This window comes from Ammospiza nelsoni, chromosome 2 (assembly GCF_027579445.1).
Source record: "Ammospiza nelsoni isolate bAmmNel1 chromosome 2, bAmmNel1.pri, whole genome shotgun sequence".
NCBI lineage: Eukaryota > Metazoa > Chordata > Aves > Passeriformes > Passerellidae > Ammospiza > Ammospiza nelsoni.
The window spans coordinates 16,279,486-16,296,768 of record NC_080634.1 but is presented as its reverse complement, the minus strand read 5'-3'; the positions used below and the strand labels follow the sequence as shown (position 1 = coordinate 16,296,768).

Sequence of the window (17,283 nt, the reverse complement as noted above, 5' to 3'; positions counted from 1 at the left end):
ACAGGAGTGTAATCTTGGAGACCTGGCAAGTGCAATATGTTCCCAGCCTCCTGCTGGGATACAGCCAGTGGCTGCATCCTCCTCACAGCAACCATGGGTGTCAAATGGGCAGTGATGGATCAGAGGCAGCTCCCAGGGCAGCACCCAGCTCCTCTGCCACCTTCCTGCTCCCACCAATACCAAGCAGCTTAGCTCTGGATGCTACAGGGTGAAAGAGGTGAGCAGGGAATGCAGATGGGTGCGTGGTCATCATCCACCCAATATCCATCCCCTAGGAGAGATGAAAGGAGAAACCTTCCATGCCCTGCAGCAAGGAAGACAATCAAGAAAAAAACAGGACCTTGTCTCCGTTTCCAGGGCTCTTATTTTGGTGTTTGGCACAACACTGCAATGTGGTTTCACTCAAAAGAAAACTCAGAGGATTCAGAACGATGCTGGGGTTCCCCAGGAGGAACACAGCCCACACAGACATGATAGGACTGTGGCCACTTCCTAAATCCCCTGAGCCAGGAGCTGCCTTGTAGCTCTCCACCAGACCCCAGGGCCCTCAGGGAATATGACTCAAGTTTCCACATGCCAAAATACCACTGCTGGCCCTGGGATTGGGGACTTTACCCCACCCACTACCAGAAACTGAGACCAAGCCCACTTGCCCCAGCAGGACTTTGGCATGGCTCCTACCAGCAAGGCCAGGAGGATGTCATGGAGTAATGCTGGGGCAGGGAAACGCCAGCACCAGCCCAATCTTCACTCCATCCCTTTTATTCCAGTGCCAAGAGCAATACGCAGTGAGGGCGGACCTGCGCCCGGGGCAGGGGCATGTGCTCTTGGCTGCTCCTGAAGTACCGTCACCATCAACCACAAGGGCACAGAGAGGAGCAGCACTGGCCCCACCCCATGCCTTGGCTGACCCCCCCTGAGCAGTCAGGGGACACTGCTGGACTCCAGGGAGGAACACAGAAAATTTGGGAGCATATAAAAGGGTTCCCCGAGGCAGAGCCCACCATTACCATGCTGGAGAGCAGCCTGGTTCCTGCTGGCATACCCGGGGTGCCCAGAGCGGACCTGGCAGCCAGGGGTAGCTAGGTGACTTTCATCTCTTCTTTCAGGGCACTGGGCTCCAGCCTGTCCTCTGCAGCCCCCATATCCCATCCTCGCTGCCAGCAAGGCTGCTCCAGGGTGCTGGCATTGGGGGCTGACAAAGCCTTGGCTCTTCTCTGTCGTGGCCTCCCCTGACAGAGTGGCAGGAAGGAGCTGGAGAACAGCCCCCAGCCCAAAGCTCAGCCCAGCAGGGCACTGCAAAGGGCTGGACAGGGACAGGGAAAGGGGACAAGCGTCTCTTTTTGGCTGCAATAGAAAGTTTTAAATATGCTCATTAAAATAATTGCTTTTTAAAAAAATCCTCCCCTAGCCCCAGCAGGAGGGGCCCTGATGTTGCTGTCCTTGGTGGTGGCCAAGGTCCTGAGAGGTGACGGAGCAAAGCCAGCATCCCTGGTGGCAATGTCCTCTCGTGGTTCCGCGGCTCCCCACCGCCTGCCCTTACTCCAGCCCCAGGATGTAATTGATTCCCTGGACCAGTCCGATGATCACCGGCTGCCAGGCCACCAAGTAGCGCAGCCAGTCCAGCAGCTGCCCGTACATGACATGAGGCCTCTCCCAGCTGGGCAGGAAGGAGTTAAAGAGTCCTGGGGAAATGGATGAGAGAAGCATGGCCCACCCAGAAGCCACCCAAAGGTGCCCCAAAGCAGGGACAGAGAACACATGTCCCAGAGAGATGGACAAGCACCCAGGAAGGACAGACATGAAGCTTGCCCTGGGCTTTGCAGGGTCTCTGCCAGAGCCACGTGCTGCAGAGACCTGCTGAGGGTACCAGGCAAGCCTCTCACCCCTTGTGTGCTCTACCCACTGCTTCCCTTCCCAAAGTGCTGGCTCCCAGCAGGAGAAAGGATACGGATTACTGAACATCCTCTTGAGATCCACCTTCTCTTTGCAGTATGGACACGTCTGCTTCTTCCCGACAATGCACCAGCCCCGGATGCAGAACTCATGGAACCTGGGGAGTGGCACGTTAAGGGGAACTGGAAGAAGAGGGGGATACATGGCTCAGTGTGGAGGAAACAACCAAGGCCAAGGAAGTCCCCCCAGAGCCATGGAAACATCCCCCCATGTGAGGATGGTGCATTGCACAACCACAGCCCTTTCCTAGAAGGTGCAGCAGCTTCCAGGACAGTGGAAGGAACTCATGGGGCAACAGAACAGAGCCAGGGCGGCAGCATGAAGGCCCTGACCCATGCATGGGCACCAGGGAGACTGAAACTCTTCGGTGATGGTGCCCAAGCTCTGTGAACTGCATGCATTTTGGAAGCCTTCTTCAAAGGCTTCCTGGAATTAACATTTAAGGAATTTCTCTGTAAGTAAGGGTCTGACTTACAAGTGCTTGCTATGCTCTTTCAAAAGGATTTGCACAACCTGAGCACAGCCTGAAGTTACAGGAAAATATGAGGTGGCTGCAGATGATTCTGCCACGTACAGGGGTGTCACAGAGCAAACAGACTTTTCCCAGAATATCTCTGCTGCTCAAAAGATGGAAGAATGCCAGGCAGCAGCAACAGGAGTCACTTCCTTGTCAGCCCTGGAGCCATAGATGCAGGAGTGCCCAGCCAGCCGTCACCCTTGAGGACCACCAGGAGCACCAACCAGCTCCTCTGGCAGCCACACCACCCCAAGCTGCTGCAGTCCCAGGCCCTTGCACAGTGTCAGCCATAAATCTCAACAGCTCCCAAGAGTTAAATTTAAGCTCCTGTTCTGCCAGCATGACCTTTGCTCAAGCCCAGTTTGGAAACCACCTCGCAGGCAGCAACACACACAGTGCCAGAGGACATCTCATGTGTACACTGAGTCACCACAGGGAAAAAACCCCAGCGTGCCACCTCAGCTGGGACTGAGCACCAACTAGGACTTCCAGTTCCAAAACCCACTTCTCATCAATCAGCTGACAGGAAGGGCTGAGTGAGTCCAGCGTGCTGGAAACCCTGGAGGAGTTTTGGAGAAGGAGGAAGCTGCTGGACTGTGGCCAGAGCAGGTAGCAATCAGCAGTGCTGGACCAGGGGGCTGTTTTCAGAGGGAGCCAGCAGTGTTTCCCCACAGTTCTTCCTTATAGACACTCGGGACCCACTGCAATGCATCTCTGAGGGGCCAGGGTGGCATGGAGCAGGGATGCCTCATGTCCTGACCTCACACCATCACCTCCACCAGAATATCTGCTGGGGGCACTGCCAGGCAGATGGGCCACAGCAGATTTGTCAAAAGCAGGTAAAAACTGAGGTGCAGCTCCATGACTCAGCAGAGGGAACTGGGGATGTGAAGGAAGAGAAAACAACCACTTGGGAGTGGCAACGAAGTAATTTCAGGGACACCTCTTCCCATGCCAAGTCAGTGATGACACAGGCACAGATCACATGCAAAGTCAGCCGGACAGCCCCACTTCCCAGAACAGGCATTTCTCCACCCAGCACAGGAGAAGCCGTGGGGCAGGAGCTCCCTGCTGCCCACCCCAGCGTGGGGCCAGTGAGGCAGGGGGCTGGCACCTGCAGAGAAGGATACACGTGGTTGCAGGAGAGGCGGTAGGTGTTCTCAATGATCCCTTCCTCGTTGACATCCACGAAGATCTGCTGGCCGCAGACGGCGCAGACGCTGTCAGAGAGGTGCTTGGTGGGCATCCCTGAGGCGCTGTAGAACTGAGCGAGGGCAGAGCAGAGGGAGAGCAGTGACAGTGGCACGCCACGTGTCCCACACCCACAGCGGCACAGCTAAGCTCTAAGGAGGGCTGGGCTCAGCACCCCACGAGTCCAGCCTTGGCCTTTGGGGCTTAAAAACCTTGTTACAGGTCCGGCTGTGGGAAACAACTACAACAGGACAGCTGCTCAGTGATGCAGTGGCCTGTCACACCCCAGCCCCATGCACCCCCTCCCTGTGTCAAGGGGCCAGCCCTCTTTGCTCCCCAACAGCCAGGGGGGTTTTCAGCTGCCTGCCAGGGTGAGACTGGGGGAGAGAGCAGGACAAGTTGGAGGTCACAGCTCCTCCAAATAACAACCTTGGGCTGCCAGTCAGATACAGCGCCTACCTCCAGCCCTGCAGGTCCCGGACACTCATTCAGCAAAGCACAGAGAGAGCAGCCACCCCTCTCCATTTCCCAGCCTCATGGCCCAGTACAGGGCTGACATACCACAGAGAGTGCAGTCACAAAACCAGGTCCCACACACTCCAGCTGCAAGGGACCCCTCGGGATCATTGAGTCAAACTCCCTGCTCCACTGCACTACTAAACCTAAACCATATGACTAAGGGACTTTCTGAACTCTGGCAGACTTGATGACATGATCATGTCTCTGGGGAGCCTGTTCCCTCTGGATAAATAACCTTTACCCCATGTCCAATCTGCACCCCCCCCAATTCAGTTTCACTCCCTTTTCCTCATGGCTGGACAATCACCTCCCCTGGCCACACATTGATGCTGTGCCTGATGCACCCCAGGACACAACTGGCCCCTTTTAGCCGTCAGGACACACTACTGGCTCATATTCAACTTGCTGTCAACCCTAATCCTTTCCAAAGAACTCTCTCTGCACTCTTGTTCCCAAATTTGTACCTATAACCAGGATTACACCATCCCAGGTGGGGAATCTGGCCCCTGTTAAATTTCACACAGTTGGAGCTTGCCCAGCTCTCTCTCCAAGGAGGTCACAGCTCCTCCTGGTTTAATACCCTCAGCAAAACATGCCTCTGGCAAAGCCCTGGCACAGGTTTGCTCTGAACATCCAACAGAGCCCTGAGAATCTAAGAGAAACCCTGTGCCAAGCTGTCCAAGTGTGGCAGGCCAGGGGCTGGAGCAGAACCTTACAGAGCAGCAGCAGAAAGCTCAGAAAGATGGAAACACAAAGTCCAAGACCCTAAACAGCTGCTGAAAAGAAGAAACATGACCTACTCCACTGGTGTCCTAGGTCATGTATTTTTGGTGGAGTGAGTTATTTTGATACCAGGTGAGTGGGCTACAGATTTTAGGCCACTGCGTCCTCTGTCCACAGGGACAGCAAAAGTTGCGGCAGGTACAAGGAAGGAAGCCCACAGTGTGAATCCTTCCCTGGTGGCTGCAGGTCACAAGTTAATGCAAGCACAGTGGTGTCAGAAATGGGAGTGTTCATTGGAGATTTTAAATGCCCAGGAAAAGAAATATTTGTCAGTTCAGCAGGGCTAAACAGATCATTCCACTTCTCCATAGAATCAGAAAATGGCTTGGGTTGGAAGGGGCCTTGAAGGTCACCCAGTTCAATCTCCTCCATGGGCAGGGACACCTTCCACTAATCCAGGCTGTTACAAACTGGATCTGGTACACTTCCAGGGGATGGGGCACCCACAGCTTCTCTGGGGAATCTCTGCCAGTGTCTCACCACCCTCAGAGAAAAGAATTTCTTGTCCTGGAGATGGAATCCTGCAGAGGCTGCGCTCTTCAGGAAGAATCTCAGAGAAACTCTTATTATATTAGATCCAGGGACCCTTCCTTGAGGGCAGAAATTCCCTTTTGAGGGAAGCCAAAGCTGCTGCAGAGCCCAACATGTTTCAGACCTCCTGATATGGGGCACAGCTCTGGCCTGGGGTACAATCCACCCTGAACTCACCCCGATGGTTGAGGCCATGTAATCCGCACACATCTCAGCAAAGTCCCGCTCCAGCACTCCATAGTAAAGACCATAGAAGAGGAGGGAGATGCCAAAGTCCATCGCATCTTCTGGTTTGATTCTACAGCAGAAAAACCAGCAACAGGGTTTTTTGAGGGCAAAGTCACTGTAATCATATTCTAGAGAATGTTTTACTCCAGAGAAGCAGTCAAACTCTCTAACAATGAAGCTGGTTTGGGGTAGAGTCTTCTGCCACCACCTATGGACTGGCTGCTTCTTACAGTATGGCAAAAAAAAAAAAAAAAAAAAAGCCACTGCTGCCCCCAGAGCTGGGGGAGCTTCCAACAAGTGAGCTGGAAGAAGGGCTCTCTAGCAACCCAGACCAGTTCAGGTACCAGCATCCTGTCATCCTCCCAGGAGTGAAAGGACACCCTAATAGTCTCTTTGGTCCCATTAATCAGATTGCCAAGTAAACTGATTTTCCAGAGTAATAGCCAAAGGTGTGTTCCACCCCATCGCCCCAGGAGTGGGAGATGAAAGATTCACTCACCTGAATAATAGGTTAAGTCCAAAAAGTGTGAACATGACAGCCATGTACCCCACGATCCCAGTGGCATAGCTGATCTTGTATATTAGTAGAAACCATTTATAAACCAGTCTGTAAGGAATTAAAACAAAGAATTTAATTACTTCATTTTCCCTGAATGGAAGTGTGCCAATCATCTGAAGAGTTTTATTTTTCACACCTGTTGCATTTTTGCAGACACTTCACCTACCCCTACACATGGGCAAGAACTTTACATTCCTAATTCAACCTGTCACAGGCTGCTCACAGTCTTGACTACCAAAATAGAATCCTCATGATCTCCAAAGGCCATAAGGAAGTGTGCTGCGTGCTGGGAATGCCTTGGGTGAGGACACCACCCCACATGGACTCCCCACGTTTCCACCCCCCACCCAGGTACCAGGTATATTGGGCTGGCTGCCAGCTAAGTGCTTCACACCCTTTCACATGTGCAGGGCTCTCACACTGCCAGGATGCAAAGCTTAACTCACATCTGTGCAGGGAAACTGAAAAGAGATCCTTGTAATGGTTACCCTGGGGCTGAGGAGTTTCCCAGGAACAGCAGACAAACCTGGGTGTTGTCTGTACCAGAGGCTTCCGAGTTGCCCGGAAGGTGACAAAAGCTGTGACTGCTGAGAAGAGCACCCAGATCACCAGGAACCGCCACCAGTTCAGCTTGATAGTGAAATACAGAGGTACTACCCACATCTGGAAGAGGGTCACCATCTGCAGGAATAGAGGAAAGGCATTTGGAACTTGTTCTCTGCTCCTCAGACACCAGAAACCCACTGTCAGCCATTCTCCTGCCTGCATCAAATGGCCCTGGATTGCACCAAGAACCTGGGGAGGTTTGACCTGTGGCACCTAGAGCAGAGCTCAAAGCACATGAGTCAGACAGAGAGCATCTGAGGGAGCTGGGAGTCTCAGCCTGGAGAAAAGAAAGCTCAGAGAGGACCACCCTGCTCTCTGCATCTACCTGGAAAGAGGTTATAGCCAAGTGGGGCTCGGTATGTCCTCCCAGGTAACAAGTGACAGGACACTAGGAAAAGGCCTCAAGTTTTGCTAGAGAAGGTTAAGGTTGCATATTGGGAAAATTTCTTCCCAGAAAGGGTGGTGAGACCCTGGCACAGGCTGCCTGTGACAGTGATGGAGTCACCATCCCTGGAGGGATTTAAAAGCCGTGTGGATGTGGCACTGGAGGACAAGGTTTAGTGCAGGGCTTGGCAGTGCAGGAATAACAGCTGGACTCAATGATCTCAGAGGGCTTTTCCAACTCACACAGTTCCATGGTTTTGTGAGGCAGCAGCCACATGGTTTTTGGGACCAAAGGGTACAGCTGGCAGGAGAACACAGAGGAATCATCATCTCCAGAGGAATGTATGAGAGATGATACACACAACTAGCTGTGGTAAGGCGGCTACATAAACCTTCACCTTCCCAGGATCCCAGTGCTGCAACCACAGACATCTCAGACAGGAATTACACAAGGCAAGAAGGTTTTGGCTTGCCTCTGCATTACAGCCTATTCCTAAAAGGATCTACAGCTGTGCAGCTGAGCTCCCACAGTGCTGCTGGAGGGACACAGGCAAAAAAGTTTGGTTTAAAGTTCACAGAGAACTACAGGTGCTACCTGGAAACATTAATCAATATTATTACTGTGACCATGAAGCTGCTTCAGGTAACTAACAGACCCAGACAAGCTGGTGGCATCAGCAAGTGGCAGGTCTGCTCAGCAGAGTGCTGCAGTGTAGGAAAGGCATTTTGTGCTGTTCTTGTGCGCCAGGGAAGGCTTCCTGAAGATAAGGAAAGCCCTGTATCTCTCTCCAGGAAGACACCAAGGCTGTCACCATGGTGACGTGATGAAGGAGAGAAAGAGATATGGACTTGAGCTGGCTCACAGAATTGTGTGGCTCCTTTTCACCTATTTAGAGTTTTGTTTCTTTCTTATGACCAATGGGCAGTGAATGTGTCTGTTAAGTAAACGCAAATACCTTGAAAAACTGTAAAGGCAACATGTTGCTTTAACAAATTGCTCTTATGCACCTTCTGATGGAGTCTTGGTGCTTTGTGCCGTGTCATGCTCTATAGACACCACAGGAACCATCAAACCCAGGCTGCCAGCAGCAAGAAGCCCCCATTGCTTCCAAGGGAGCACCCACAAAATGCAGCTTCCCTCAGGACAACCCCCAAGATCTGCTTGTCCATCCCTGATTGAAAGCACTACATCACACCGAGTTATCTGCATCGCTTCCAACAGAAACCTGAGGCCTTCCGAGTCATCCATCCTCATCCCCAGCTGGAATCCCACACGTGCTGGGAGAAACAACAGGAAAACCAGGAACACTTTCCTCATCAGCAAAAGGAGGGCACTGCTCAGCACTCCCATGCAGCATGGCAGGCAGACTGGCTGTGGGGTAACTCACATTGTAGGAGCGAGGGTGCCGCTGCTTCCACTGCACGAGGAGGAGCTGTGCCACCACGAGGGTGGCGATGAGGATGAGCACCATCTCGGCGTGCATGGCCTCGTGCCCGCGGTGCTTGGCGTGCATCCGCACGTGCTCCACCCTGCAACAACCAGGAAAAGAACCTGAAGAGCACGCTGCATGCTGGGCTACAAACACCTCAGGAGAGCCAGAAGGTCAGATGGATAAACAGCACTATGAAGAATTGTGTTTGTGAACAATCCAGAGGGAAAGGGACAAAGGGCTGCTCTGAAACCAGCTAATTTCTACGCTGTGAAAGCCAAGAATGCCACCTTGCCCATCTGAGTGTGAAGGAGGTGACCTGACCTACTGAACATGGAGTGCACAGTTGGCATAACTTGCAATCCCAGAATGGGTAAGGTTAGAAGGGAACACCAGTGGGGTCATCTCTCTCAACCTTCCTGATCAAGCAGTGCCTTCCTGGAGCACGCTGCAACTGTTTGACCCAGAGCGCATGCTAATTCTCAATACCAAACCCTCAGCCCAGTTTTGGAACCACTAACACTGTTCTCCCTCTTGTCCAACAAGGGAAAGGCTGGAAGGGTCAGCGTGGAGAGCAGGAGGAACAGCTGACATCTGGCAAAACCCCCAAAACCCAGCAAATTGCTTCTCTCTACCCTGAGCATTCTGGAACAAGCGATTTCCAGCCTGATACTTGCCAGATACCTGGAGTTTCTTTGCCCAGCTTGTGCTGTTTGACCAAAAAAGCAAGGTGGAATTAAGAGCTGAGAAACATTGATGAGGTCCCCTGTCAGTCATCTCCTCTTGAGGCTGAACAGCCCCAGCTCCCTCAGCCTCTCCCCTTAAGGAAGACACTCCAGTAGTCTCACCATCTCTGCAGCCTCCACAGGACCCACTCCAGGAGCTCCCTGTCTCTCTTGTCCTGAGGAGCTCAGAACTGGACACAGCACTCCCAGAGGTGCCTCAGGAGGGCTGAGTAGAGGGGCAGGATCGCCTCCTTTGACTTGCCTGCCATGCTATTCCCAATGCACCCCAGAATCCCACTGGCCTCCTTGGCACACAGGGCACTGCTGGCTCAGGGACAGTTTGCTCTCCACCAAGACCCCAAGGCCCTTCTCCACACAGCTGCTCCAGCAAGTCAGCCTGTGCTGGTGCAATACTGAGAGTCCAGTCTGACTGTCATTTTCAATAAGCATCTGGATTAAATTGGTTTTGCTAAGGAAAAAAGAGGAATTTTTCAAGCCCCTTACTGTAAGGCAGATATTGAAGGGCTGGAGGGTGTCCAGAGAAGGGTAAAAGAGCTTGATAAGGGCCAAGAGCACAAGTCTGGTGAGGAATGGCTGAGGGAGCTGGGTAGGCTCAGCGTAGACCAAAGGAGGCTTGGGGGTGATCTTCTTGTTCTCTACAAGGCCCTGACAGAAGGGTGGGCCTAGGTGGGGACTGGGCTCTTCTTCCAGCTAACAAGTGAGGGGACAAGAGAAAATGGCCTCAGGTTGTGCCAGGGGAGGTTTAGGATGGATATTGGGAAAATCTCTACACAGAAAGGGTTGTCCAGCCCAAGCACAGGCTGCTCTGGGCAGTGGTGGAGGCCCCATCCCTGGAGGGACTGAACAGACATGTAGATGTGGCACCTGGGGACATGGTTTAGTGGTGACTTCAGCAGTGCTGAATGATTGGACTCTATGATCTCAGAGGGCTTTTGCAACCTTAACTATTTTGTGATTTTATATCAAGCAGCAGCTTAAAAAGAAAAATACTATTGCCTTCTAAGACAGCCCATACTTCCCACCATCAAAAACTGGTGATCCTTTCCTGCCCCACTGTGATCACAGGCCATGCTGCTGCTACTTGCTCTGCTCAGTAGCAGGAGCTCAGTTGAGCTGTGTGCTCCAAATCAGCTCCCAAAACTCACCTCCATCTCTCCTCTGGGGACAAGTGTGAAAGATCAATCTAGGGAGAAAAAAAAAAACCATCCATGAAATCAGCTGCTGGGAAACTCTGGATTCAGATGCTTTAAATAAGAAACCTCCACAGTGCCAGCAAGCTGTCCTTCACTTTCCCAGGAAGAGCAGCAACTCTCCCTGCTCCTCCACCTTACTTACACTCCCATATTTTATTGGAGCCAAAGCTCTGTGCAACATCCCATGTGAGCAGAACAAAAAGACTGGCTTAAATCCCACATTCACAACCCAGCCAGGTGTCTCAGGGCACAGAGTGGTGATCCCAGTGAAGCCAGTGCTCCCACCAGTGGCAGGAGTCCAAAATCCCACTAGGCTGCAGGGACAGGGGACAGCATGTCACACACCAGCAACAAATCAATGCCAAAGAGATTTCAAAATCACAGTAAAATAAATATTTAGGCCTTGCTTTGCTGAGATAATTGGAAATGCCTCCCAAACTTCACAGGCAGAAGCAACAGAGAGCAAGGGGAGCTGCTGTTATTAGTGATGATTGACAATGGATATTTGTATCCCAACTTCTCCAGTAAGATTCACAAGAAGTGTGAATATTCTCACTTTTGGACAGGGGAGGAGTAAGGGGAGCTTCAACACCTCATTTCTGCTTTCATCTGGAGCTTTATATAGAATCAAAGAACCACAGAATGCTTTGAGTTGGAGAGACCTCAAAGGTGATTTTACTCCAACCCTCCTCCCATGGGGACACCTCCTCTAGACCAGGTTGCTCCAAGCACCATCTAACCTGCTCTTGAACACCTCCAGGGATGGGGAATTCACAGCTTCCCTGGGCAAAACCTTCCTTTGATATTGTGAAAAGTGCATATTATATGGCTCTATGCAGATATTTACCATATGTATTTTGATGTATTGATTAGTAGTGCTGTATTAACATTTTAATAGTATGATAAATGTAGTCTTGTAGTTAAAAAGTAACTTTTGTAGTTAAAATAAGAACTATATAAGTGGGATATTTTCTTAAGAAAATAATGAGGCGCTCACACCACATAGCAGCCACAGGACACCTCAATCTTTCAGAGGAAAAGAATTTATGGTTCTCTTATCAAAAGAAACAAACGTCTTCCTGCCTCAAAGGCACAGTTAGGATTCAGAGGAAGAAGTTGACGATGACCAGACAGAATCCTGTGTTTGAATGGAATTTATGCATCATGTATGAGGTGTATGAATATACAACAGGCTGTTGTTTTTAAGGGTTAATCCTCTGTTAACGGGTGTCCTTTTTCGGGCTCATGCTGCCCAAAATAAGGTACCCGGACATCTGTAACTCTTTGTTTCTATTGTCTCATATTGTCCTAATTCAATTTGTCCAAATTATTATTACTCTAATTGCATTACTATTTTTATAACCATTTTATTACTATTAAACTTTTAAAATTTTAAAAACAAGTGACTGGCGTTTTTCCTCTAACTGCTGAGGAGCCTCCAGCATCCCTCATGTCCCCACCAGGGTCACTGAGCAGGCAGCACACCCTGACCATGGCACTGGGGAGGGAACCCCACAGCTCTTCCCATCACCTTTTCTTGGTGAGACACAAACTCAGGTTAAATCAAGAGCAGCTCACCTGGGCTGGGAACATACATGTGGGGTTTACTGGAGACACTCCAGTATTGCTGAGGCACTGGAGATGAGGGCTGGAAACAAGCCATAGACTTGTTTCCACAAACACAGACTGTTATCACTCTTTCCTGCACACACCAGAGATGTGTACACAGGAACGAGCTCCACCTCACCCCACTGGGTACAGGGCCACAGGCTTGTATCCAACCTTTATGCTGGGGCTCTCCATAGGCTGGTGCAGCAGTCACCTCACCTCACCTGCCTGCTCACCATCACCAGCACACAGGGGTCTGCAGGCAGCAGCTCTGATCACAGCCAGGCTCAGCTGAGGGTGCACAGCTGCCTCGTTTCCTCTGTGACACCTAATTTACCCCAGGGTGAGGAGGTAGGGAAAAACACAGCACAGCAATCCATCTGCCTGATGTGGAACATCTGCTGAGCTTCACCCCAGAGCAACACCTGTGAGAAATTCAGCCCTTGAGAACCAAGGCCTGAAGAAACACTCCAGGACTTAGATGCAAAATCTAAAGTTATGAAAATCCTCGTTGGAGCTCACTGAACTGTGTCAGAAGCCAAGGGAAGGTGGTGACAACCTGACACCAAGAAGGGTGTTTGTGTCAACCAAATTCCCCAGCACCTCTGCTCCTAAAGCAGCCACATCCAGATCCATCAGTTCAGCAGTTGCAATGTAATTTAGAGCAACAATTTCTCCAAACAAACAGGAAAAAGGAGATTTTGAAATGTTTGCTGGTGACTGCACACAGGAGACTCAGAATCCCCTAGTGCTTGCTGGCTCCAGCACAGGTCAATCCCTCTGCAAGCTCTGAGAGTGACCTGGGTGCTCCCACTGCCTCCTCCCAGGCTCTGCCCCACCCTTGCTGGATGAAGATGTTTGACAAGCACCTTCCAACCACAGCAGTAATTTACATTTCTATACAGTGGCTCAGCTTGCTCCTTTGTACCACACCAGCAACCACTCCACAGTGTTGGTGCCATCTTAGAGACTGGGATATTTACCAGCCTATTTCCTTTGGCATTTTCCCTGAATCTCCAAATTCTTCCAGCAAATGCATTCAAGATGCCTCAGCTCCAAATCCTGTGGAAGCACTGCTGGCATTGCTCAGAGCAGGCTTCTCCTGAGCTGTGCTCCCAAGCCAATCAGGGATCCATGGCCCTGGACACAATTTTCTCTCAAGTACAAGGAGTGAGCTTCACCAGATTCCCCAGAGCTCAAAGCTCCTGAAATAACTTTATTAAGGGGGGGCCAGGACATGACAGAGGGGATGTGAGAGGGATCTGATGACTGTCAGACAGGACTTGGCAGAGCAGCCACCCTGAGCCAGACCTTCCAGTTAACCCCTCCTTGATCTGCATACTCTCTTAGCACAAAAGTTTTGGATTAGAGCTAAAAATGCACAGGAATGGTGAAGGAAGCACCTGCTCTTGCCAGCAAGCACTCATTCCACTTCTAGTTTGGGGTTGTCTGATTTTAACATGCAGTTTTTGAGTCTTTTGGGTCTCTTTCTAACCCCAACAGCTAGGTAGAAGAACCTCCACTCCTAAATCTCCCTTTACCAAGAGGGGTGTACCCATGATATTTTCTGAAAAATCCTTTTGCCGGGATTTTTCTCCTGAGGAACCTCAGAGGAAAAGAAAAACAATAATTACCTTCTGCTGTGGAATGCAACAGGTGCATCTTTGATTGGTCTCATGTGGTTGTTTTTAATTAATGGCCAATCACAGTCCAGCTGTCTTGGACTCTGGTCAGTCACAAGATTTTATTATCATTCCTTTTTTATTGCTTGCTAGCCTTCTGATGAAATCCTTTCTTCTATTCTTTTAGTATAGTTTTAATATATCATTTTCTTTTAATATAATATATATAATAATACATCATAAAATAATAAATCAGCCTTCTGAAACATGGAGCCAAGATTCTCATCTCTTCCCTCGTGCTGGGACCCCTCTGAACACCCCCACAGAGGGGTTTGACAAGGACATTTAGGGTGACTGAAGCAGCTGAAGATCAGCTCTACCAAGTGTTCAACACCAGCCTACTCCTGTTTCAGCATCCTTCAGCTGCCACACCAACACTGGATCCAGTGTGATACCAACTACAGCTCTCAGACAAACTTTTTGTTTTTAAGAAAAGGATTTTAAAACAATTCTTCTGCTCTCTGTCTCCTCTGTAATTCACAAGCCTCTCAAAAACCTCAGCCTCCTCCAGGTGATGACTAGGAGAAACTGGATATCTAGGACTAAAGTCTAATCCTCTCCTTGGACGTGGCATCATGGCCTTTGGAAGAACCTTGTGCCACTCCCTGGTTTCCTGCAGGAGCTGTTGTCCCAAAGCCTCCACAAACCTGTGATCCCCACCACTGGGACAGTCACAGAATAACCTCCTCGAGAAAATCACAAGGATTGTTGATATGGATAACAGCAAAGCTGGAGCACACGTTCCTCACAGCCCAGGGAGCTGGGAGGATCTCTGGGCAAACACACACTGCTGTGAGCTGACTGTAATCCACTTATGCTCTAAATCTCCAAAGGAGGCAAGAAGAATGCCTTGAGGATGGAGAATAAGCAACTGCTGATTTCAGCTCAAAGCTCCAGAGCAATCAACAGCCCTGATCTCACCTTCCCACTGGCCCAACTTCAGTCTCTGTCTCTCAGCACCTACCAGGAATAGCCTGAAATAAGAGGAATATAAATTTCCACAGTGCTCTAAGTGCAACCAAGGCAGGTTGGGATGAGGCATACTCTTTAATGAAAGTCTGAAGAGATTCTGGAATCTCAATTCTGCATTTTTTCTGCTTGTAAGATGCAGGAATAAGGAGCAGAGAGCAGGAATTTCCCAACTGATCAAACATTTGGATAACTGGAAATTAAACCTTTGCCTCTGCACAGGCAGAGCCAGGGCCATGGGACATTCGGCTTTATTCTAGTCCCCACCATGAGTGGCTCATCAGCAAACTGCTCTGCCCAAAGAGCTGCCAAGACCTCAGGACAGCACAAGCAGATAGGTTTCGCCCCAACCATTTGTGGAACCACAGGGATAAGCAGTCCTATATGCACCTCCTCATTCGCTGCCTCCTTCTGATGCCCTCTCTGCCAGGCCCAAATGGAATGAAAAGGGACCAGAGAATCTTCCACATTTTTACATACAAAGTCACCAAGGAGTATCTTAAAATATAACCAGCAATATAACCAATATAATCTGGGATTCAACCCTCCCATCACCCCACTGCACCACTCTCCAGCAGCAACACAAGGCACAGGGCAGGGGTACAAGCTCCCACAGCTCAGCCGTGCATGAGGGAATCTCCACAACTGGGCCCTGCCAGCAATCTTCTCCAAAACAACCACCACCATCTGACAATTTTTAAGCCACACCACCAATTCTTGAGGAAAGGCACCAAAAACATTACCTGACTGTACAAGCTAAGGGAACTTATGACCGCTGCGCAGCTGCTCCCACAGTGCAGACAGGATGGAACCAAGTTCTCCTGGTTCTCTACAACTGGGAAAAACCCTCCCAAGCACGAAGCACAGGGGAAGGTGAAAAGCCACTGCAAAGCCCGGGGCAGCAGTGCCGGAAAGTGGCACGAACCTGTGACAGAGCACCCACCCTGCTTACAATTCCATCTTTCCAGACAGATTTTTTTCCACTTCTGTAATTTTTCATCCCCAGGAACATTAAAAGCCAGCACGGGAACAACAGCTGTGCCCCCATGGCTGCCCTCCTGCCCCCAGAGCCCGCACTGTCCCTGCCCCATGGGCCCTCCGAAGCTGCCAGTGCCACCCTGCCCCTGTCCTCCCACACCAGGATCTCCCCCGCCCTAACACTCCCCACACCCATTTCCCCAAAGCTCTACAAGATCAAAGTGACCCAACGTCGCCGCTGTCCCATTCCAGGGACCCTCCGAGCCCCTCAGCGCACATCCCCACCCCATTCTCCCAGACCCCGCGTCCCCCAGGCCCCACGTCCGCTGTGTCTGCCCTTCACAAAGCACCCAACAGCGCTGAAGCAGCCCGTCCGCGCCTCGCCTCCCCTGCCCGACCCGGTTCGGCGCAAACCGCGCCCCGCCAACCCCGTGCCCGCACCTCCTCCGCCTCACGCTCAACGGGGCCGCCAACCTCCACCTCCAGCACAGCCGCCATCTTGCCCCGCCCCCCTAGTAGCCAGCCTGTTCCGCCGCCGTCCGCCAATCACCGGGCACGCTGCCGCACCTTGAGCCAATCGCTGCGCGCGGCGCTGCTCCGGCCACCAATCAGGCGAGGGGAAGAGTGGAACGGCTGCCGGACAGGCCCCTCCGGGCGCATCATAGCGGTGAGCTGTCACCGCCGGCCGCTGGCTCCGGGGTGTGGGCCCGCAGTGGGACGCGTGGCCCCCGTGGGCAGCACCGGCAGCACAAAGCGCCTCGCACCGCCGTGCCGGCAGTGCCGCTGCTGCCCTGCCCACGCTCGCCACTCTCCGCCACCGCCGCACGCTGTTCCGCACAGGGCGCAGATAGCTCCTGAGCTCCGCCCGGGGGCTGCGTGTCGTGTCTCGCCGCCTGTGTAACGTCCCCCGCGGGCTGTGTGCGTGTCCCCCGCGGGCTGTGTGCGTGTCCCCCGCGGGCTGTGTGTCCCGTTAGGTCCCGCGGCGGGGAGAGGCGCTGAAGGGAGGCGGGAGCGGCGGGGATCGGGGCTCGCGTCATTTGGGCGGCCGAGATCGGTGCCGATGGGGCTGGGCGGTGAGTCGGGACCTCTGGGGTCCCCCAGCTGGGTTGGGTAACGGCGTGGAGAGGCTGTGGGGCACAGCCAGGGCTTTAACAGGGCTGGGAAAGCGGAGAACGACTGGGGAGCTGCAGCGATAGCGGAATGGCGCTGAGGCGTTCTTCGTGCGTCTGGGAACACCGGCCGTGGAGCTGCGGGTGAGCACTTGAGGGCCCTGGAGAACAGGGCTGGGGCGTGTGGGTGGTACCCGGGTGGCAGAATGAGGCGTTGTGGGCTGAGCTGGGGGATTGTGACTCAGATCTGGGGGTTACTGCTGGGACGGGAACCTGAGGGGTGCTGGGGCAGCT

At 52.0% G+C, this 17,283-nt stretch overlaps 1 protein-coding gene across 3 annotated transcripts; it reads right to left on the bottom strand.

Annotated features, from left to right (window-relative positions):
• Positions 1-341: 341 nt before the first annotated feature.
• RNF121 (ring finger protein 121) lies at positions 342-16,379 on the bottom strand. 3 transcript variants are annotated; one of them, XM_059466937.1, is made up of 9 exons: positions 16,322-16,379; positions 10,596-10,633; positions 8,663-8,804; positions 6,811-6,965; positions 6,225-6,332; positions 5,675-5,795; positions 3,588-3,737; positions 1,952-2,078; positions 342-1,660 (listed from the first exon to the last, which is right to left on the bottom strand). In XM_059466937.1, the coding sequence occupies exons 1-9, from the start codon at positions 16,376-16,378 to the stop codon at positions 1,587-1,589; spliced, it is 972 nt and encodes a 323-aa protein (XP_059322920.1). In that variant the 5' UTR covers position 16,379; the 3' UTR covers positions 342-1,586. The 3 variants fall into 3 exon arrangements, with proteins under 3 accessions (XP_059322920.1, XP_059322919.1, XP_059322922.1); XM_059466936.1 differs by having other exon boundaries at positions 1,952-2,053; positions 3,604-3,737; XM_059466939.1 differs by having other exon boundaries at positions 342-1,674; positions 1,955-2,053; positions 3,604-3,737.
• Between the last annotated feature and the right edge of the window lie 904 nt (positions 16,380-17,283).

Excerpts from the sequence above, each read along its gene's own strand:
- RNF121 (XM_059466936.1), bottom strand. The coding sequence starts at position 16,378 with ATGGCGGCTGTGCTGGAGGTGGAGGTTGGCGGCCCCGTTGAGCGTGAG. Across the intron at positions 10,634-16,321 it reads TTGAGCGTGAGGCGGAGGAG|ATTGATCTTTCACACTTGTC; the intron begins GTGCGGGCACGG and ends TTTTCTCCCTAG. Across the intron at positions 8,805-10,595 it reads TCCCCAGAGGAGAGATGGAG|GGTGGAGCACGTGCGGATGC; the intron begins GTGAGTTTTGGG and ends TGGTTGTTGCAG.